This window comes from Brassica rapa, chromosome A03, assembly GCF_000309985.2.
Source record: "Brassica rapa cultivar Chiifu-401-42 chromosome A03, CAAS_Brap_v3.01, whole genome shotgun sequence".
Lineage (NCBI taxonomy): Eukaryota > Viridiplantae > Streptophyta > Magnoliopsida > Brassicales > Brassicaceae > Brassica > Brassica rapa.
The window spans coordinates 20,997,837-21,018,010 of record NC_024797.2 but is presented as its reverse complement, the minus strand read 5'-3'; the positions used below and the strand labels follow the sequence as shown (position 1 = coordinate 21,018,010).

At 39.5% G+C, this 20,174-nt stretch overlaps 6 protein-coding genes across 6 annotated transcripts; 3 read left to right on the top strand and 3 right to left on the bottom strand.

Annotated features, from left to right (window-relative positions):
- Positions 1 to 900: 900 nt before the first annotated feature.
- LOC103860320 (protein MAIN-LIKE 2) lies at positions 901 to 4,095 on the bottom strand. Its single transcript, XM_009137908.3, has 6 exons — positions 3,855 to 4,095; positions 3,446 to 3,551; positions 2,719 to 3,363; positions 2,471 to 2,638; positions 2,003 to 2,395; positions 901 to 1,781 (listed from the first exon to the last, which is right to left on the bottom strand). The coding sequence occupies exons 2-6, from the start codon at positions 3,539 to 3,541 to the stop codon at positions 1,086 to 1,088; spliced, it is 1,998 nt and encodes a 665-aa protein (XP_009136156.1). The 5' UTR covers positions 3,542 to 3,551; positions 3,855 to 4,095; the 3' UTR covers positions 901 to 1,085.
- A 189-nt stretch (positions 4,096 to 4,284) lies between these two features.
- On the top strand, positions 4,285 to 6,490 carry LOC103860319 (pentatricopeptide repeat-containing protein At2g04860). The gene has a single exon (XM_009137907.3). It carries the CDS (start codon positions 4,345 to 4,347, stop codon positions 6,418 to 6,420), a length of 2,076 nt encoding a protein of 691 aa, XP_009136155.1. The 5' UTR covers positions 4,285 to 4,344; the 3' UTR covers positions 6,421 to 6,490.
- Positions 6,491 to 6,777: 287 nt separating this feature from the next.
- On the bottom strand, positions 6,778 to 8,868 carry LOC103860318 (cytochrome b561 and DOMON domain-containing protein At2g04850). Its single transcript, XM_009137906.3, has 2 exons — positions 8,022 to 8,868; positions 6,778 to 7,536 (listed from the first exon to the last, which is right to left on the bottom strand). Exons 1-2 carry the CDS (start codon positions 8,620 to 8,622, stop codon positions 6,926 to 6,928), a joined length of 1,212 nt encoding a protein of 403 aa, XP_009136154.1. The 5' UTR covers positions 8,623 to 8,868; the 3' UTR covers positions 6,778 to 6,925.
- Positions 8,869 to 8,919: 51 nt separating this feature from the next.
- On the top strand, positions 8,920 to 10,745 carry LOC103860317 (N-acetyltransferase 9-like protein). The gene is made up of 6 exons (XM_009137905.3): positions 8,920 to 9,172; positions 9,516 to 9,587; positions 9,878 to 9,965; positions 10,097 to 10,229; positions 10,305 to 10,343; positions 10,435 to 10,745. The coding sequence occupies exons 1-6, from the start codon at positions 8,974 to 8,976 to the stop codon at positions 10,564 to 10,566; spliced, it is 663 nt and encodes a 220-aa protein (XP_009136153.1). The 5' UTR covers positions 8,920 to 8,973; the 3' UTR covers positions 10,567 to 10,745.
- A 418-nt stretch (positions 10,746 to 11,163) lies between these two features.
- LOC103860316 (threonine--tRNA ligase, chloroplastic/mitochondrial 2) lies at positions 11,164 to 14,259 on the top strand. Its single transcript, XM_009137903.3, has 7 exons — positions 11,164 to 11,424; positions 11,791 to 11,937; positions 12,003 to 12,150; positions 12,255 to 12,886; positions 12,954 to 13,262; positions 13,564 to 13,764; positions 13,847 to 14,259. Exons 1-7 carry the CDS (start codon positions 11,164 to 11,166, stop codon positions 14,105 to 14,107), a joined length of 1,959 nt encoding a protein of 652 aa, XP_009136151.2. The 3' UTR covers positions 14,108 to 14,259.
- Positions 14,260 to 16,681: 2,422 nt separating this feature from the next.
- Positions 16,682 to 17,322, bottom strand: LOC103860315. The gene has a single exon (XM_009137902.3). It carries the CDS (start codon positions 17,206 to 17,208, stop codon positions 16,933 to 16,935), a length of 276 nt encoding a protein of 91 aa, XP_009136150.1. The 5' UTR covers positions 17,209 to 17,322; the 3' UTR covers positions 16,682 to 16,932.
- Positions 17,323 to 20,174: the final 2,852 nt, after the last annotated feature.

Sequence of the window (20,174 nt, the reverse complement as noted above, 5' to 3'; positions counted from 1 at the left end):
ATTTCTGTAAGAATTTAACAACTTATTAATTTATAGTCTTTTTTTTTTCAAGTTCAAAACATAATATATACTGAGTACGGAAAACATAAAAACCCCTAAGATTTGATAATTATATATTATTTATTTCAGTCAAATGCTTTATTGGGTTTTAAATATAAATATATATATATATATATATATATATATTATTTATTTTAGCTTATATTTTACTCTTAATTGGGTACTTATGCCGTGGTTTTGGATGTTATTATCATATAATAACTTATGAGGTGCATCTAATATTCAAAAATATTGTGTAATTATTGATTTAGATGTATATATTAAGACACTCACACCTAAAAAGAATATGAACTCTGCGCTGTATGCATCAACAATATTGTAAGCAAAGAGAATTCAACGAATTGCCATGCAATCATATTTTTCACCACCAGTGTATCGTTGCTTGGTTTATATCAAATTTAAGCTGTCCAACATGTCAAGCCACGATATTTTAATATTATTGTTTTCGGTTTACACGACTAATAATTAACCGATCTAATAATAAATTTTACTCATAACTGTTTACTTAATCTATAATTACAAGTTAGTCAATTTTTTTACAATACTATTTAGATTCATCCAACCCCATAAAATTACCAAAAATGATGTGATGGTACCATAAAAAAAATACTTATCAAAACATCATGGTATATTTAGTCTCCAAATACAATAACATATACATAATTTAACTAATATATATATTTTAAAATATAACAATTTATATTGAATATTTACTCTAACTATTTTCATTATTTTCAAAATAATATCCCGTCTGTAGGGCGGGCCGACCCTAGTATATTTAATAAAAAGATGCGTAAGTTATTATAATCATCTAAATCGAAGTTGGTGTTGACCCAAAAAAAAATCGAAGTTGGTTTTTGTCACCTACCTGTTCATGCTTCTTTTATTTTTCTTCTGTAACCTCTTCTACAGAAAAATTAATATACTTCTAACAAAAAAAAAAGACAGTACTTCAACAAAAGAGGTTTAAATAAACAAAACAAACCAGAAAAACTAATTCAATTCCTCTCTGCAGCCTTTCTTTGTTAAGCCACGACAGAGTTCTCTCCTCTTCTTCCAAGTGAAGACGATTCTGCAACATTTCCCCCCATGTCTATTCCATCTTCTTCCTCTCTGTTCACGTTTTCTTCATTACTTTCCTTTGCTGCATCATTGTCTTCTACCTTTGATTCTCTATCTTCTCTCTTCACATCATAGCTCTCAGGCAGTTCCCCTAGGCCCTCCTCGCCGGTCATGGCATTGCTTGTACCAACAACATCCAGCGACGACGACCCACCATCAATCTTGTTCATGTCTTGAGCCTCTGGCAACTGAGGTATCTCGTCGCAAAGCTCCATGTCATCCACTTTGGTGACAGGATCGTACATATGTGTTCCATCGTACACCGAGTTCCCATGATGGGTAAGTGGTAAATGCAACTGATCAACCTCAAGGACAGGTCCTCCAAACTGTGATTCATCTTCACTACCTCCGTAGTCTTCCATTGGATCAATACCTTTCCTTCTCTTCCCCATCCCTTTCCTTCTCACCCTCTCTTTACCTCTCATCCTTTTCCCAAGCTCTATCTGCTGCTGGCTCTCCGTTGGCGTTACTCCCACTTGATCTCTCAGACAATCTTGCGCAAGGCTGATGATCCTTGCCATCATGTTCCCTCTTTCAAGGTCCAAATCATGCGTCGGAAAATTCTCAGCCAACTCCAATATATCCCTCACATTTGCAATCTACAAAGGAGGAATAAAAGTATTAAGAAACGTACATGTCATGAACAAACGCAAATCAACTCGAAGAAAGCAAAGAAAATTTAAGAATCAAAAACGTATTGGAGCAAATACTCAGTTTAAGGTTTGTATATAATTACGTGAATGAATAAAATTTACAATCTCTTAGACAACATATTTATATTAGACTCAAAACATAACTGAGTGTCAAGAAACTATATTACCGTTCTTTGAAACTCGCTTGAGAGAGAGATTGGCCTTCCCACAACTTTGCGGGTGATTCCTAGATACCACCTCATGTAGTCCGCTTCATCAACACCAAGAACGTCATCAGGCACTATATTGTCCCAACGCATCTCCCATTCGTTTAGCTCTGGTTCCATTTTACTTGAAAAGTTCACACCTCCGTCGACTCCACGGGACTTTCTTACCCACTTGTGCACATCCTCCGGGATGCCTTGGAACAAACCAAACTGTTTCAGACAGCGATCAGGTAGGTGTCTCTCCGCCTTGTCGAAAGATATCAGCATCGTCCTCGATCTACCTAACTGCAGAGAGTTTCTTATGTGTTCTGGTATGTATCTACCGTCCATGTTTTCATACGGTAGCCACTCCACCTTAAAAAAATTCACAAGGAAAAAATAAAAATCAAAAGAAGTATGTATACACTGATAAAAAAAAAAAAAGCTTACATCAGATGGCTTCAAGACGTCCAGTGCTTTCCGGTAAAAGATCACATCACGGTTTGCTGTTGGACCGTTTTGTTTACCCTTCCACCTAAGCACAAATGGGAAATGATCATGGACTGGCTCACGGTTCAGCTTTGGGCGTCCAATGTTCAAGTGATAGTAACTCCAACACTACACAAGTACACAACAACAACAAAAGGAATAAGAACAAACTGTTTCGGGAGACAAGAAATGAAACTAAAGAGAGCCACCTGTAAGAGCGTCAAGCAACCACAAATGGTGCTTTGGGATTTAACAGAAGCATTCCCAAGCGCTCTATACAAGAAAGCCAAAGCAGCTGCACCCCAAGCAAACGTTCCCGCATCATCAAAATCCTCGAACAGCGGGAGATACATAACAGGCACCTTGTTCCCAGTGGTCGTAGAGAAGATAGTGCTCCCAACCAAGTACAAGAGGTAAGCCCTCGTACGCCTCTCAACTTCTTCGAAAGAAGCGTCGTCAGGACAGAAGGAGAAAGTCTCTTTCAACCAGCTGAGCTTCACCATCCCCCCGCTAGCGTAAGTAGAATCAGGTGCCTGGCCTAAGTACCTCTCACAAACCGAAGAACAAGTCGTGTACGTGAATCCGATCACAGGCTTGCCGTCGATCCCTAGCCCGAGTAAGAGGGCAATGTCCTCGAGAGTCACGGTCATTTCACCGACGGTGAAGTGGAAAGTGTTGGTCTCTCTCCTCCACCGCTCCACCAAGGCGGAGATGAGAGGGTTGTCGAGACTAATGGCGGGGATACGTCTCAAATACCCGAAACCAGCTCTCTCCACTAACTCAATCTGCTTTGAGTTGAGCTTCCACTCGCTCAGCTTAGAAGTGTGCTCATGACACCTCAACGCACCTCGCTCCTAAAAACAGTTTGTTTCCATGTCAGTAAAAGAGGAGACATCAAATCTTATATGAAGAAACAATAGAGAAGGATGTTGAAACCTGGCCATCCCAGACAGCAGAGGAAACATGTTTCTCTTGATCATAAAGGACAATGTCCTTAAGTGGACCAGGATTCGTTATAACGTCCATCAGCATCAACACTCACCTGTTTTAACAATGTTCCAAACCAAAATAAATCTTCAGACTTTACCATTAAAAATTAAAACTTTGATGAATTGAGAGATGCCCAGATGATATTCAATGTCATGAAAATTTCGAAACCCTAGCAATAAAAATCGAATCTTTCAGATGAGGCCAGAGATTTTTTCCCGAATTCAATTTGATTTACAAAGGATAAAAGAGAGAGCTTTGATTTGGGTTTTTTTTTCGATTGTAGAGACAAGACAAAGGAGGTGAGATATTGGAATGAGACATTGGGATGAAACGACGCCGGAGAAGGGAGACTAACCTGAAAACAGCGCGGAACAGAGATGAACTTTGAATGAATGAATCAAAACGACGACGGATCGAGAATAGGGAGCCTTTGAAGAAGATCTCGGGAGATTGAAGGAAACGGTGCGCCAAGCAAATAAAAACCCTCAAAACGACGGCTTCCTCGTCGTAAGGGATAATGCCTCTCTACTTCTCTCTTTTTCTATTTTCCAGTTTTTTTTTTCCTTATACAAAAATAAAGGTATTGCGTTCAATATGGGCCTTAAGGGCCCAAACATTGAACTGCCTAAATTAATAAAGATCAACCGGTTATGTATATACAACCGGTTGACATAACCAACCAAGATATAAAACATATCTAAAACTAAAAAACATACCGACATCATAGAAAGCATCAGAGACTTCTTACTTGATCAGTTTGTCTGTTGTGTCGCAAACCTTCACATACTTTTTGAGTAAAATCTAGGATTCCGACAAGAACAAAAGACTTAGAGAAGTCAGTCATTATGCGAATTAGCAAACCCATAACTCTTTTCACTAAAGACCTTTCTTTCTACCACTCTCTACTGAAGTCTTTTGTTCATGGTGATAACTCTTCTTCTCCGATCACAATCTTCCGTGACTTACTTCGTTCATCTCTCAGACCAAACCATTTTACAATGTCCATCCTTCTCCAAGCTTCTTCAACCTCCGTAGGTTCCTTGAACTTAGTCCAAACCCATCTCAAGAAATCAGGGATTGATCGCTTTGTCTACGTGAAAACATCCCTTCTCGATCTCTATTTGAAGATGGGTTTTGTAGCGACCGCAGGCAAGTTGTTCGACGAAATGCCTGAGAGAGACACCGTTGCTTGGAACGCGATGATCTGTGGGTATTCACGTAACGGCTGTGAACGTGACGCGTGGCACCTCTTTATTGTAATGCTTCGACAAGGGTTTCTCCCTTCCGCAACTACGCTTGCGAATTTGTTGCCCTTTTGTGGACAATGCGGATTCGTTTCCCAAGGGAGGTCTGTTCATTGCATCGCTGCTAAGTCCGGCCTGGAGCTTGATTCTCAGGTCAAGAACGCGCTCATTTCGTTTTACTCAAAGTGTACAGAGTTGGATTCAGCGGAAGTTTTGTTTACAGAGATGAAAGATAAAAGCACTGTTTCTTGGAATACGATGATCGGTGCTTATAGCCAGAGTGGTCTTCAGGAAAAGGCCATTACTGTTTTCAAGGATATGTTTGAGAGGAGCGTTGAGATTAGTCCCGTCACTGTTATTAATCTTCTCTCTGCTCATGTTAGTCACAAACCGTTGCACAGTCTCGTTGTTAAAACCGGAATGGTGAATGATAACTCAGTGGTTACTTCTTTGGTTTGTGCATATTCAAGGTGTGGGTGTTTGGATTCAGCAGAGCGTCTTTATGCATCTTCGGCTCAAGACAGTATCGTTGGTCTAACTTCGATTGTCTCAAGCTACGCCGAGGAAGGAGATATGGACATAGCGGTTGCTTATTTCTCTAAAATGCGACATCTGTGTATGAGAATCGATGCTGTAGCTTTGGTTGGGATTCTCCATGGATGTACAAACTCCTCCCACATCGAGATTGGGACGTCGTTACATGGTTACGCGATTCAAAGCGGGTTGTGCACACAAACGCTGGTTGTGAATGGACTTATAACAATGTACTCTAAGTTCGACGACATCGAGACTGTCCTTTTTTTGTTTGAGACAATGCACGAGACTCCTCTGATTAGCTGGAACTCGGTGATATCAGGGTGTGTACAGTCAGGAAGAGCAAGTACAGCCTTTGAGATATTTCATCAGATGAGTTTAAGCGATGGACATGTGCTTCCTGATGCTATCACCATAGCGAGTTTACTTGCCGGCTGCTCCCAGCTTTCATGTTTGCATTTGGGGAAGACGCTTCATGGCTATATTCTTAGGAACAGCTTTGGAAACGAGAAGTTTGTTTGTACTGCTCTTATAGACATGTATGCTAAATGTGGAAATGCAGAATTATCTGAAAGAGTGTTCAAGACCATTGAAGCTCCGTGTACAGCAACGTGGAACTCGATGATATCAGGATACAGCTTATCAGGTTTACAAAGCCGAGCTCTTTCTTGTTACTTGGAGATGAGAGAGCAGGGAATGAAACCTGACAAGATCACCTTTCTGGGGGTTCTGTCCGCATGTACACATGGAGGTCTTGTCGATGAAGGGAGAGTATATTTCAGAGAAATGATCAAGGAGTTTGGGATATCTCCAAGTTTACAGCATTATGCACTGATGGTCGGTTTGTTAGGTCGAGCGTGTTTGTTTAGTGAGGCGGTGAGTTTGATTTGGGAGATGGATGAAAAGGCGGATTCTGCAGTGTGGGGCGCTCTGCTTAGTGCTTGTATTGTGAACAGAGAGATTGGGATTGGGGAATATGTAGCTAAGAAAATGTTTATGTTGGATTACAGGAACGGAGGCTTATATGTATTGATGTCAAACCTGTATGCAACAGAGGAAATGTGGGACGATGTATCAAGGGTAAGGAGGATGATGAAAGATAATGGCTATGATGGTTATTTGGGAGTTAGTCAAACATTATAGTTTTTCATTATGAGAAAACCAGAAAACAGGTTTCCTTAAATCCTTTTGAAGAATAATCTTATTAGGACCACTGATAGAACTGAAAATGACAATAGAAACTAGTTGTGTGTTTTAGTAGATGGCTTCTTGTGAGTGCTGCAAATATATAGAACATGCATGGGGTTGTTAAAGCTAATTTAAGGGGTTGGTGAAGCTTCTTTAGCAATGTTGTAGCAATGTTCAAGAAATCTCTGGGTGGTGGTTAAATGCTTTATAGAAAATTATTGTTTAGATGGGTGTCTACACTGACTTTTTTTAACAGCTAGACCGTTTTTTGAAAAATTGTTTCGGTTAGATCGATTTTTAGAACATTGCTCCTTAGTATATGAAAGTTCAAACAAAATCAATATCTTTCTATGAACACTGATGATTACACCTCAACAATGTATATAGCCAAAGCAAAAATACATAAAAATGGTATTGTCTCTCTCTCACTCTCTCTTATAATTAGGACAACAAGAACTAACTATGAATGAATCCCACTGCTGCATCTATCATCAGTCAAACCCTCTCGCTTCATCTTCTCCTCTTTAGCCTTGCGGCAAAACACAACCCACGAGTTAACTTCCATCGCCACACAGACACCAACTAGCGTGGACAGACACATACAGTAACCAAGCTTCGCGTACGATCCTCCTTCCCTCAAAACCTCAAACCCTTGGAACACATTCACCACGCCCATCACCACGCAACCGTACCCGACAAAATGATGGTAAGACTTCCAGTACCTCCTGAACTTGTTAGTCGTCTTTGGTCTGAACAGCAAAGCCAGCGTTTGCAGCGCCGCCAGTGTGAACGTTGCTATCCCGAGGCTCCGGTGTAAGCCGTAGGTCACTCCGGGGGAGTTCCGGCCGAGCACCATCCCGAGGGAGAAGCCGATTGTTCCGAGGAGGAAACCGGTTAGCTGTATGGCTGCGTGAATGTAGAACCAAGTTGGTCCTATTGACTGCATTTGACGAAGGTATCGAGCTGTTACTGCTCCCGCCGGGAGGAGAAAACCCCACGCCACCGCGTTGATAACTCCGTGTGTCACTTTCAAAGCTCTTGACCCGCTGTTTCTTTTAACCGTTGCAAAACCTATACCATACAAAACAAACTCAAACTTATGACTGTTGAGACAAAACTAATTAACCCTTGCGGATTGTCTGAACCGGACCGAACGGAAATTTTTGGTTTTTGGTTCGGTTACGGTTTTGAGTTAGATATGATTTTGAAAAATAATTTGTTTTTTTGGTTCAGTTTGGTTTGTGATTTTCGAAAAATAAATAAATTAAAAAACCAAAACTATCCGAATTTTGTAAATAATTATACCAAAATCTACCAAAATCCTCAAAATCGATTATTTTTGGAAAAAATATAAAACCAAACCGAACCAATTTAATTTCGGTTCATTTCGGTGGGATTGTAGCTGAATCGAATTAACCAAAACCAAAAATACATGAACCAAAATAACCGAAAGCGCATGCCTAAAACTAATATTACATTGTTGTGGTTTTGGTCATGGGAGATTACTTGTTTGGATCCTGAACCTCCTGGTATCCAAAAAAAAGAAGTGACTATACCTGAAGTGACATCGAAGGTGGAAAATGAGGAGAGATCAGTGGAAGCGGTGGGATGAATGGTCGGAGAGTAACCTTGAACGTAAAGACCTCTGTTCCAAACATGGTGGATCTTAGTGTTATTCGACGAGAGTTTCACCGATGCGTAAATCTGAACGGAGGCGCCGTTACGTATAGTCGCCATGTTCCCTCCGTACAGAGAAGCGGAGGAGGAGGAGAGACGGAGGATGTCAAGGGGACGAGAAAGGAGAGGACCTTTCTGGAGCTTGACGGAGGAGTCAAGAACGTAAGGGAGGAGGATGAGCTGACCCGAGTTAGGATCCGGAAAGGCGATGAGGACTCGAGACCCGGTCATCTGGGAGGGAGTATCTGGGTTGATACCCCACCCGACCCACCCGGAAGGCGAGATGAATGTTCCGAAGAAGCAGAGGTCGAGAGTCGCGTTGTGTGGATGGTATGTCCACGCGATTGAGGCTTGTTGTGTAGGAAGAGAGATGCATTTCTCGAAGGTTTTGGTAGCTGTGGTGGTTGTGCACTTGCCGGAGACTGACGCCGAGAGAAGGAGGAAGAGGAATGTTAGAGTCAACGTTAAAGTCGTCGACATTGCTCGATTATCTCTGTTTTTTTTCTGTTGGTTGAATCATACTATATGTAGTGAAATAATATGGTTACCAGAAACTCAATGACGCCTTTTTAAAAAAATTTAATAATTTGTATATTTTTTGGAGATGGAAATAATGATTTTTCCATTGAAGTCTTTGCTTTGAAGGTAAGTGATCACTCGAGTTGGTTGGTTGTGTAATGTTTGGACATCTTTTTACGATATCATTATGATCCTCATGCGGATAGATTTAATAAAAATCTGACGTGGATTAATGACGACATTAAAACGACACCGTTTGGTTGATTCTTGAAAGTAATTATTATTCTCTGTAAAGAAAAGGAGAAGAAGAAGATGGGGAAGACGACAACAGTGACGATGAAAGTGAGCTTGGAAGGGAAGAGAGTGGTGTTGGTTCCGTACATGTCGGGACATGTCCCAAAGTACCACAGTTGGATGCAGGACCCGGCGCTTCTAGAAGCTACTGGATCTGAGCCGTTGAGTCTGGAGCAGGAGTATGAGATGCAAATCTCTTGGACTCAAGATCCCAATAGTATGAACTTCCCTTGACTCTTTATTTCCATTTCTTTAATTTAAAGTTGGTTACTTTCCTGTGTTAAACTCAATTAAGGTTTTAGGTTTTCTTTCTAGAATCTCAATGTTGACTTTGCTTACATCTAGGTTTTGATCATTAAACCTTTATAATCATGATTCTGTATTTTGAATTTGTTACTCTTTAGTAAATTTGATGTCACCAGTTCTCTAAATGTGTTGACTGTTCTGATGCTAGTCATATATAGCTTCTTATCAAGTACAATTTGTGAGTAGAGTAGATTCATGACGTTATGTTCATGTAAAAATTTCATAATGCTTCTGTTGTTTTTTTACGATTGCAGAGCGGACTTTCATTGTGTTGGACAAAGATTTCATAGAGGGAGACTTGGCTCCTGGCGAACCTCATGTAGAAGGTTTGTTTCCTGAGTTACTTCACTTTAGGAGGAAGAAAAGGAGATTACTTTACCATATGCATTAGTTTGTAATCTTCTATGTAGCTACTGTGACTAAGCGGCTTGTTATCTACCCATGTTTGCATTAGTGGAATTGTTCTTACTGTTAAAATGCATATAGGTTGTTGGAAATGAGAACACATCTACAAGTCTGCTCCTTCGTTAGTGGTCTAGATCATTAGTGAGTGGTTTTGCTTGATTGTTGTCACGCTGAGTCATTATTAAGAAGTAACCAAAGCTTTTGTGTGCAGCCATGACGGGTGATGTGAACATTTACATGAACGATGTGGATGATCCTAAGGTTGCGGAGGTCGAAATAATGATAGCTGAGCCCAGAAGGTAGCTTTCTTCTCTCATCACAAACGTTTTAACTGGTTTCTCAACGCAATCGACTTATAGTTAAGCTGATGTTATTTCTGTGCACATGATGAATCTTCTTTTTGGGATACACAACCATTGGTGTAGAGTAGCCGTGGTAAAGGAATAGGAAAGGAATCTGTGTTGCTGATGATGGCTTATGCAGTCAAGAACTTGGAGATTCACAAGTTTACAGCCAAGATTGGGGACTCTAACACAGCTTCCCTCAGCTTATTCCGCAAACTGGTACAATTAATAACCCTCACTCTGAATAAACAAAGGAAAAAAAGAAAGACTAAACACACTTGTTTGTGTTTGTAGGGTTTTGAGGACTCTTCTCACAGTGAAATCTTCAAAGAGGTAACTAAATAGTACACTCTCTCCAACAAGGATATTCTTCTGCTCTTGTGTTAAACTGGACTGAGTTTCTCAAGTCTTCCTTACCCGATAGGTTACACTAGAGTACACGGTGACAAATCTACGTCGAGCAGAGCTGTTGAAGTTATTGGAGGATGTTGTCACGCACACTCATTCATCCGACAACAAATCAGATTCGCTGCTAACAGGAGAAGCTATTGGATAATGTGCTTATTATTTTTTAGAGAATAGAGATCATGTATCGTGCCTGATGTTAGCAGGAAGAAGGACTTTATGGAGCTTCTAACGAACCATAATATGTGAGCTTATGAACAAGAGACAACTCTATTTTAAAAACAATCGCGAACAAGAACTTCAGAGATATCTAATCTTTCATTTCAGTTATACCTGTATAACCCAAAGATGTTAAATCGAAATTTCATTTACAGACCCAAAAATCAAAACTAATATAATAATGATTTTCTACAAAACCGAACCTAAATCAAACACAAAACCAAAACGTGGTCTTATGTTCTCCAAAACAATCAGAGAACCTTCCACCACACCACAGAATGATTGTTCCATACTTGTAACTGAAGATATTAAACCAACCAAACCAAACTGAATTACATAAACGGTTTTCTATAAAACCGAACCGAACCGAAATCAAATTATAATTAAAAAAAAAAACAAAACCAAAACGTGGTCTTGTGTTCTCCTCCAGTTCAATCCATTTTATCAGACAAGTTCCACACCACAGATTGTTCCCATAATCTCAAAATCCCAGCGAAGCCTCGCGGGCTTCTTCTCTTCTTCTTCTCTAATGGCCTCCTCTCGTTCTCTTCTCCTCTCCTCTTCCTTCCTCTCCAGACCCTCTTCCTTCACTTCCTCTCTAAGACGCTTCGCTTACCTTCCATCTCCCACCCCCAGATTCTCTCCAAAACGTCATGGTTTCTCCACCGTCCTCTCCGTCGCCACCGAGCCAGCAGCTATCTCCAGCACCGCCCCCAAGAAGTCAGAGCCAGCGACCGTCCCGCTTCCCAGTAACGACTCATCCGATAAGCTCCTCAAAATTCGTCACACGGTTACACATTCTTGCCTCTGTTTCTGTTCTTCTATTCTGAGTTCAGTGGTTTTTTAGGACAATTTTGTAACATTTTGACCAGTTTCGCAACTGTTATGATGTTAGCCAAATTGGGTTTTGCAAAAGTCTGAATTTTGATTCAAATCTCAGGAGAAATGTGGGCTAGCTATTTTTAACTGGCATTGGTTTTAAATAAGATTTTATAGTTTGATTATTAAAATTAAATCTGCGGAAATATGAATTTTTAACATTGATTGATCAGAGTTTGGAAGACATTTGATGCTATACAGTGAAAGTGAGTGTGTGCATTTTCTGAGATAATAGTAACTTGTTGAGAGCTGAAGAGTGTAATTAATGTGACTACAGTGTGCACATGTAATGGCCATGGCAGTTCAGAAACTCTTCCCTGATGCTAAAGTAACCATAGGTCCCTGGATCGACAACGGTTTCTACTACGATTTCGACATGGAGCCTCTGACAGACAAAGACCTCAAGAGGATCAAGAAAGAGATGGTGAGTCTCTGATTCAGATGAGTATTCATTAGACTAGCATCTTTGATTTCTCGGTTTACATGTAGGATCGTATCATTAGCCGGAACTTACCACTTCTACGAGAAGAAGTATCTAGAGAAGAAGCGCAGAGAAGGATCATGGCCATCAACGAGCCTTACAAGATGGAGATTCTCGAGAGTATCAAAGAAGAGCCCATCACCGTTTACCATATAGGTAACAAGCTGTAGCTTCTCTCTCTCTCTCTCTCTTTCTTGAGTATCTGTAAACTTTGTATTTAGTTTGGTAATATAGCTTGTGCAGTTAAAATGCTCATCTAGGTAACGAATGGTGGGATCTTTGCGCTGGACCTCACGTCGAAACCACAGGGAAGATCAACAAGAAAGCCGTCGAGCTAGAATCCGTCGCCGGCGCGTACTGGAGAGGGGACGAGAAGAGGCAAATGCTTCAGAGGATCTACGGGACGGCTTGGGAGAGCGAAGAGCAGCTTAAAGCCTATCTCCACTTCAAGGAGGAAGCTAAACGCAGAGACCACAGACGCATTGGTCAAGACCTCGACCTGTTCTCGATCCAGGACGAAGCTGGAGGAGGGTTAGTGTTCTGGCATCCCAAAGGCGCCATCGTTAGAAACATAATCGAGGAGTCGTGGAAGAAGATGCACGTCGAACACGGTTATGATCTGATCTACACTCCTCACGTTGCTAAAGCTGATCTCTGGAGGATCAGTGGTCACTTGGACTTCTACAGAGAGAACATGTACGATCAGATGGAGATCGAGGACGAGCTTTATCAGCTAAGGCCCATGAATTGTCCTTACCACATCTTGCTTTACCAAAGAAAACGTCAGTCATATCGAGATTTACCCATAAGAGTTGCGGAGCTTGGTACAGTTTACAGATACGAGTTGTCTGGTAGCTTGCACGGTCTCTTCCGTGTCAGAGGGTTCACACAGGTTAAGTCCTAATCTTGTTTTTAAGCACTAGGATTGACTTTTAACTAAACGTTGTTTTTTTGGCCAGGACGATGCGCATATATTTTGTTTAGAGGATCAGATCAAAGATGAGATCAGAGGTGTGTTGGATCTCACGGAAGAGATATTATCGAGGTTTGGGTTCGATAAGTATGAGGTGAACTTATCAACCAGACCTGAAAAATCAGTGGGGAGTGATGATATATGGGAGAAGGCAACGTGTGCTCTTAAGGATGCGTTGGATGATAAGGGATGGAGCTATGAGGTTGATGAAGGAGGTGGTGCTTTTTATGGACCAAAGATTGATCTTAAGATCGAAGATGCATTGGGAAGAAAATGGCAGTGCTCAACCATACAGGTAAGTAAGCTTTTCCCTTCTACTTTTATTAAAATTGATAATAATTTTATTAATTTTCTTTGAATAAAATTTTAGTTTGAATTATATATTTTATTTAAAAAAAATTATTAGTTTCTATAACTTTACAAGAATAATATTTTTTATTTAATTTTGTTCATTTTTAAATCATAATAACACAAATTATTTTCTATTAATTAATGCATAGTGAATTTTTTTTTCTAACATTTACATTGCCTCAAGCCTCAGCTCTTATAAATGTCAGGATGCTTCTCTGTTAATGTGTTCTTGTTTGGCAACGCAGGTTGACTTTAATCTTCCTCAGAGGTTTGACATTACTTATGTGGACACAAACTCGGATAAGAAACGCCCTATAATGATCCACAGGGCGGTTTTGGGGTCCTTAGAAAGATTTTTTGGGGTTCTCATTGAACATTACGCTGGGGATTTTCCATTATGGCTCTCTCCTGTTCAAGTTCGGGTTCTGCCCGTCACAGACAATCAGGTTCTGTCTCTTTTGAGTCTGATGAACATTTTGTCTGAAAATTTGGAATCCATGTTCTGACTTAGTGAGTGGGGGTTTGCAGTTGGAGTTCTGCAAGGAAGTGAGTAAGAAGCTGAAAGCTTGTGGAGTAAGGGCTGAGCTGTGCCATGGAGAGAGGTTGCCAAAGCTCATAAGGAACGCAGAGACACAGAAGATCCCATTAATGGCGGTTGTGGGCCCTAAGGAAGTCGAGACCGGAACTGTCACCGTTAGGTCGAGGTTTGGAGGAGAGCTTGGAACCATTCCTGTTGATGACTTCATCAACAAAATCAACATTGCAGTGGAAACAAGAACTGCTTTGTAACCTTTATTGTAAGACTAGGACCACACAGATCTCTGTTAAGACTTTGTTCATTTATCCTTTGAATGCTTTAAAGATTGAAATGGCCAGCTAAATCTTTGGTGACACTGAATATGATTTTAATCAAAAACAAATAAAACGAATAAATTTGTCTTTTTTTTTTTGTAATAATTCAATATTAAAATTAATGATTACATGGTCTAAAATATATTTTTTGCTCGAAGGTCCTTGATGATATTGAGCCGGTCCTGCTTTCATTTAAAGCTTGTAATACGAAATGTTAATTTTTAGTATATAATCACTCCCTCTGCAAGATGTGTTTATAGTTCACACCTCTCTCTAACTCTCTCCCAATTTTTTTTTCATTGGTTGATCAAGCGGTTGTACAGTTTCGTATTTGGAAAATTTCCTTTTTAATTCCATAGGGTGAATCTTGTTTTAGATTTATCGTTTGTAAATTCAGTTTCCCTCAGTGCTTCTAAACTCGGGCTGGATCAAATATCGAACAAGGTTAAACCATTACCCACCAGGAACATATCTATATTGAACACAATGAACAGATAACAAAACTCAAAGATTGTTGAACCAGTAAAAACTAAACTCATGTCAAACCGCAAAAAAAACTTGGAAATCATCAAACCAATAAAATTGGATATATTTGTTAAATCAATTTTGTTAATTATTTCTTCTTCTTTTGTATATAATAAAGTTTATAAAAATACTTAACACCGCCACAATTAATTGTCATTTGCCAAATTAAGTCCAAAATAATTGAACTATTGGATTATGATAATGGTGGCATGCAATGCTTTAATAAACTACTTTCTAATCTTTCCACTTGTTACATAAGGATTCCAACTCAAACAAGATAATCTATAGAAATTTGTGGAAGTACATACACTTCAAAGAACTAGTGGATCAACAAACTTACACATTCATTGGTTGCTGAACAAAAGGAAACATTTCATTGAGCGAAAGTCTTAAATTGCAAAAGTGTAAACCAATAAACGGATTAGATTCATGGCGGTGTGATTTACTTCATCATGATTATGTCCGCCATTATTTGCCACCCGAAATAGAAGAGGAGGTTACTCATCTTATTATGTCTAATCATAATCTAAATGAATATAAAATGTAAGTAGCAATGGTTTAATTAATCTTTAATATGTAGCAAAGGGGGTTTCAGTACAATCTAGATTCTATAAATTTGTAAATTCTCCAATCATGTAAAAGAAAACAATTAACAAACGTCAATTACAATGATGGGATGATTCATAGAGCGAACCGCACTGAGAACATCACTATCCTAATTGTAGTCGACATAACGTAACAGCAATATATTTTGTTTAAAATTAAATTTGGCAATGATTTATTAAAAAAGGGTCGGTTCATGCTGTGTCGCACTAAACATGGACATGAGTATTTCCGCATCCTGTTACTATCCCGCGTTAGGTAAACTTCATTTTTGACCCATCTTTAACCCATCATGTTACACCAATTTTTGTTATCATCTACAGTTTACACACACTATTATAATACAACAGCGTTAGTAACACAAATGACTAGACGACAAACTTTGGTGGATCAGACTATACCAACTCGATTATATTTATATCTATTAAGCTCTAATAGTCAAAGTGATTTAACGTCATAGTAATGTTGAGGTTAACGCAAAGTGATTTAACGTATAAGCTCTATTTTGTTAAAGTATATAATACTGTATTGGGATAATGGTTTGAACTAATCCCATTGATTTGTCATTACTCGAAACTAAAGCCGTAGAATGCATGTTGACCAATTTTTATAGTAAGCCATAACTAAAAAAGTACACGATTGTAACACTTTTTTTTTTGTGCAACACACTTTTCTTTATTATCTAATATTCTGTATGATAAATTATCCAGGATCTCGGGGTTCGACCAAGCCAAGTTTTCTTTCTGTTAGCATTATCATCTTGTTTCAAAGGGAGTTTGTAGTCGTTTGACTTGTTTGGCAGATTAGTAGAGTCAGAACTTGAATGAAGCAGTAGGAGCGGATGAGATTTTGGGTAATTAACAACCTTAAATCTGTAACTCATGGCAGCTAAGCAGCTAAGAGAAACTCTCCTTCGCAACTCATGTAGCGGTCGAAGTTTTTAAAGACTGGTTTTTCTACTCGTTTGTGTTAAGTCCTTTTTAACTTTTCATAGTCATTTGTTGCGTTTTGCATAGTGATGTTTAGATGTTTTTCATTTTTCCGCTACTAGTTTACTATATATTTTCTATAAATTCAATTGTAATAAATCTTAATTAACATGTTGACCTAAAAAAAATTATATGACAAATAATCCAATTCTTGGCAAAATAAATCATTATCATTTTTGCAGCTGGATGATCTTTGACCAATAAATAATATGTGCACATATTTTATCTAACACATCGATCTAGCACTATTTTAATAGTTTTTTTTATCAAGTTCAAAATTGTCCAAGTTGTATAATAAAACATGACCGTGGGTAGTTATCTTACCAATAACACTAGACATTAAAAGGTTTCAGCGTTCAGGCCAATTGCCCTAATTGGGGTTAAATGTCAAAGTAAAAAAATTTAAAATATTATTTTTTTGCTAAAGAGAAAAGTTAAATATTCCTATGAAATCTTCTGGATTAACAAACGCCTCATGGACGCAAGAAAAGAAAAAAAGGGTGAAATGAAAACCCACTGTATATCTCTCACTAGATTCCCTAAATAGTAACTAAAACCATCCATCAACAAAAGAAGAAGCAAACCAAATGGGTACTGAAGAACGATCGATCGATGTATAGAGAGTATAGAGACAAAAGTGGATAATTACATTAAGAGAGCGTATCTCATGCCATCACAAACCATGAGATGGTTAACCTCCGAGACCCTTCCGTAATCTCCCGACACCCACACACCATCAGCCCTGCTACCACGTGGAACCGCAAAGCATGACATGATCGATAACGGAAACTTCATCATCACGCCGTTTTCTCTCCTGTCTCCGTTAACGGTCGTTGAAGGCAACGCACTTTCGTCAGCAACACGCGGGCTTTTTCGAAGACTTTGGAGGTTTCGTCGTAACACAGATAACATCTTCAGCATCTCCTTCCTTTGTTCTGTAGTATCAGTTTTAGTATTTGGAGAGAGCAACGAGTTTCTTGAAGAAGGAGAAGCGAGATTATGAGGGTATTTATTGGGTAAAAAGTGCAAGTGGCCAATTGGGAAAATTCCTTTTTAATTTGTTATCACCTAGTAGTCGTAGTGCTTGTGTTTATCATGAATATTATTCTGTTTTAATTTTTCTAAAAAAAAAAAAGTTTAGGAAAGAAAAAACAAGAAGATAGTGGAGACAGAAACTTGAGGGTTCGCTTTAGAAACTTACCCCATGATTAAGAGAGATGGTGGGGTCTGGTTCACTTGGGTATCTCTTCCCATTTCTTAAAGGATAATTGACAAGAAACAAAACCAAACTGAGTGGAATTTATTTTTAGGTTTTGAAAGGCGACACTTAGTTGACAAATAAATAAAACAAATTTTCCATTGTGTCAACCATTGAAGCTTCGTGATGCCTCTTAGTTTCCAAACAAAGCTTCTTCACCATTGTTTGAACTCGTCACATTGCTAACTGCTCTATCAATGAAAGGCTGCTCACTCTGTTATGAACCAAATATCTAGTGTGGAACATGTTCTCACGTTATTCATTACCTACTTTTTGGATTGAACATTCAAAACTCGTCCGGTCACCAACAAATCTCCTTTGACTAGGGGCGTTTAATTCGGAAGATGGTAAAGAGTCTGAAAATTATCTTTTTCCACATTGTTGTTCTTAAGAACCATGGCCACGTCATTTGTATCTTGCTTTCTGCCTTAACACATAAGAGATTCATTAGCACACTTTTTAAGGTAGTAGTTTTGATTTTACCTCTAGTTTCTTGGCTGAGGGGTAAAAGCAGTTTTGCTTTTGGCTCTTGACTAGCCGATGTATCCTTTGAACAACTTGGCTCATGGTTCATTGCATCAGCTGCTAAGGATAGACACGTGGCTGTTCTCTTTTGATTGTTCTTCTCACAACATTAAATTCTTGTCGCCACTCTTTCTCCAAGTCTGCATAGCAGACTAGTAGTGTTGTCTACTGAACCGATCATCAATTTTTCTACATCATGATATCTTGCATATTTGCATTGTTTTATCCATTCATCCATGAGCATTTTCATCATATAGATTAGGATTCAGACATGTTTAGGTTGCATTTTGGATACATGAGTCTCTTTTAGGTACTGGAGTACCACATAAGGTTATTTGGAGCTCAAAAGAGGTGAAAAGGTGACCATTGGACGAACCGAGCATGGGAGCGACCTCCCGGAGCGACATCACGAAGTCGCTGTGTCCCGCTTCTCAGAGCGACTTTCCTAAAGCGACGCCATGAAGTCGCTCGCGTTCTCATTACTCCGAACAGTCTTAGATGACCCTGGAGCGACCTCTCAGAGCGACCTACCAAGGTCGCTCCCGATCCAGAGCGACCCGTTGGAGCGACTGCACAAAGTCGCTCGCGTTTTCACGTCCGGAGACACACAACTCGCTCTCGGAGCGACCTCTCGCAGCGACCCAGCGAGGTCGCTCCCGAAGCTTGGAGCGACCTGTCCAGAGCGACAGAGAGAAGTCGCTCGCCATCTTGGTTCCCGGAGACAAGAAATCGCTCTCGGAGCGACCTCTCGCAGCGACCCAGCGAGGTCGCTCCCGAAGCCTGGAGCGACTTGTCGGAGCGACGAGCCGAGGTCGCTCCGCGCCTATTATCTGCTCGATTTCTATTTTACTTAAGGGCCTTTTGGTCATTTCATTATGCACGTTTTGCACTTGGAAAAACCTATGTTTTAAACATCTTTTGTAGCCACCAGAGGCAGATGATCTTTTGATCTTTTATCTATTGAGAAGTACACAAGAACTCTCTTGAGAAGTTCATCTCTTGGGTTTTGATTTGTTATGTTCTTGTGTTCTTGTTGATTTCTTATCTATTTCTCTACATGATTAATCTGAAATCCAATATGGGTTTAAGAGGAATCATGGAGATTAGTGAGTAATCACCTTTTGAATTCATGGGTTAGGGAGATTAAGGGTGATTAGGTTAGTTCTAGGATGTTTTAGTGTAGATCATTCTTGTTCCTTGCTAGTAGAGTATTCATAATGCATCTTCTGAGTTGGCCACTCAAAAGTTGATCAATAGACATTTCCCACCCAAAAGGTGTTTGATGAAATGCCTGAGACAACTCTCCTAGGCTTTTAGTATACTTTGCCAAAGACATTTGTTGTTAAAGATGCTAAGATAGCTAATAGACTTGTTAGTAATGATTGCTTTCATATTATTCAACCAAAGACATTTGATGTTTGAGATATGTTAGCAAATGAGCATTCATCTAGACATAGAGCTTGCTTAGAATTGTGTCTAGGCTTAAGGTTGATAGTTTGATTGATCATTTGCCATCCTTAGTTCGATACTTGATCACCCAAGGTCTAATCCCTATGCCCATGAATTCTCTTTTCCTTTAGTCAAGAAAGTATCATTCTGTTATTGCTTTCTAGTTTTAGTCATAGTTTAAAACCCATCTAAATCATTGGTTGCACTTAGATTAAGTGAGTACTTGCATTCTCAGTGCTTTGATATCCCTCAGAACTGGTTCGACAATCTTCTATACTACAACATTTGTCTTAGGAGCCTTGAAAACTCCTAACATCAAATTGGCGCCGTTGCCAAATTCTGAGTAGATTTGAACATTGAGATTTAGTCACTTGCTTGAGACTAAGTCATTTTTATTTTCTTTTGTTACTGATTCTCTTTCTTCACCTCCCTTTAATCTACAGGTGTATGAACTTGAGGAGCAGGGGTCCATCAAACCTAGTTCCAATAGCTGCAGACATCAGAGCTTTAGAGAGAGAGTGTGCTAGAAATAGAAGAGAAGAAGAGCAACAGGCTCACTTGCAGAGATTGAGTACTGATATGGGAGACATACCTCAAAACCAACAGCGAGCAGCTCGACCCATTGGCACTTACGACCGCCCCAACATTCATGGTC

Coding starts and splice junctions, on each gene's coding strand:
- LOC103860317 (XM_009137905.3), top strand. CDS start 8,974: ATGGGGAAGACGACAACAGTGACGATGAAAGTGAGCTTGGAAGGGAAG. Junction 9,966..10,096: donor ATGATAGCTGAGCCCAGAAG/GTAGCTTTCTTC, acceptor GGTGTAGAGTAG/CCGTGGTAAAGGAATAGGAA. Junction 10,230..10,304: donor TCAGCTTATTCCGCAAACTG/GTACAATTAATA, acceptor TTGTGTTTGTAG/GGTTTTGAGGACTCTTCTCA.
- LOC103860320 (XM_009137908.3), bottom strand. CDS start 3,541: ATGCTGATGGACGTTATAACGAATCCTGGTCCACTTAAGGACATTGTC. Junction 3,364..3,445: donor CTGCTGTCTGGGATGGCCAG/GTTTCAACATCC, acceptor AACTGTTTTTAG/GAGCGAGGTGCGTTGAGGTG. Junction 1,782..2,002: donor CAAGCGAGTTTCAAAGAACG/GTAATATAGTTT, acceptor CCTCCTTTGTAG/ATTGCAAATGTGAGGGATAT.
- LOC103860315 (XM_009137902.3), bottom strand. CDS start 17,208: ATGCTGAAGATGTTATCTGTGTTACGACGAAACCTCCAAAGTCTTCGA.
- LOC103860319 (XM_009137907.3), top strand. CDS start 4,345: ATGCGAATTAGCAAACCCATAACTCTTTTCACTAAAGACCTTTCTTTC.
- LOC103860316 (XM_009137903.3), top strand. CDS start 11,164: ATGGCCTCCTCTCGTTCTCTTCTCCTCTCCTCTTCCTTCCTCTCCAGA. Junction 11,938..12,002: donor AGAGGATCAAGAAAGAGATG/GTGAGTCTCTGA, acceptor GTTTACATGTAG/GATCGTATCATTAGCCGGAA. Junction 12,887..12,953: donor GTGTCAGAGGGTTCACACAG/GTTAAGTCCTAA, acceptor TTTTTTGGCCAG/GACGATGCGCATATATTTTG.
- LOC103860318 (XM_009137906.3), bottom strand. CDS start 8,622: ATGTCGACGACTTTAACGTTGACTCTAACATTCCTCTTCCTCCTTCTC. Junction 7,537..8,021: donor CACCTTCGATGTCACTTCAG/GTATAGTCACTT, acceptor TGTATGGTATAG/GTTTTGCAACGGTTAAAAGA.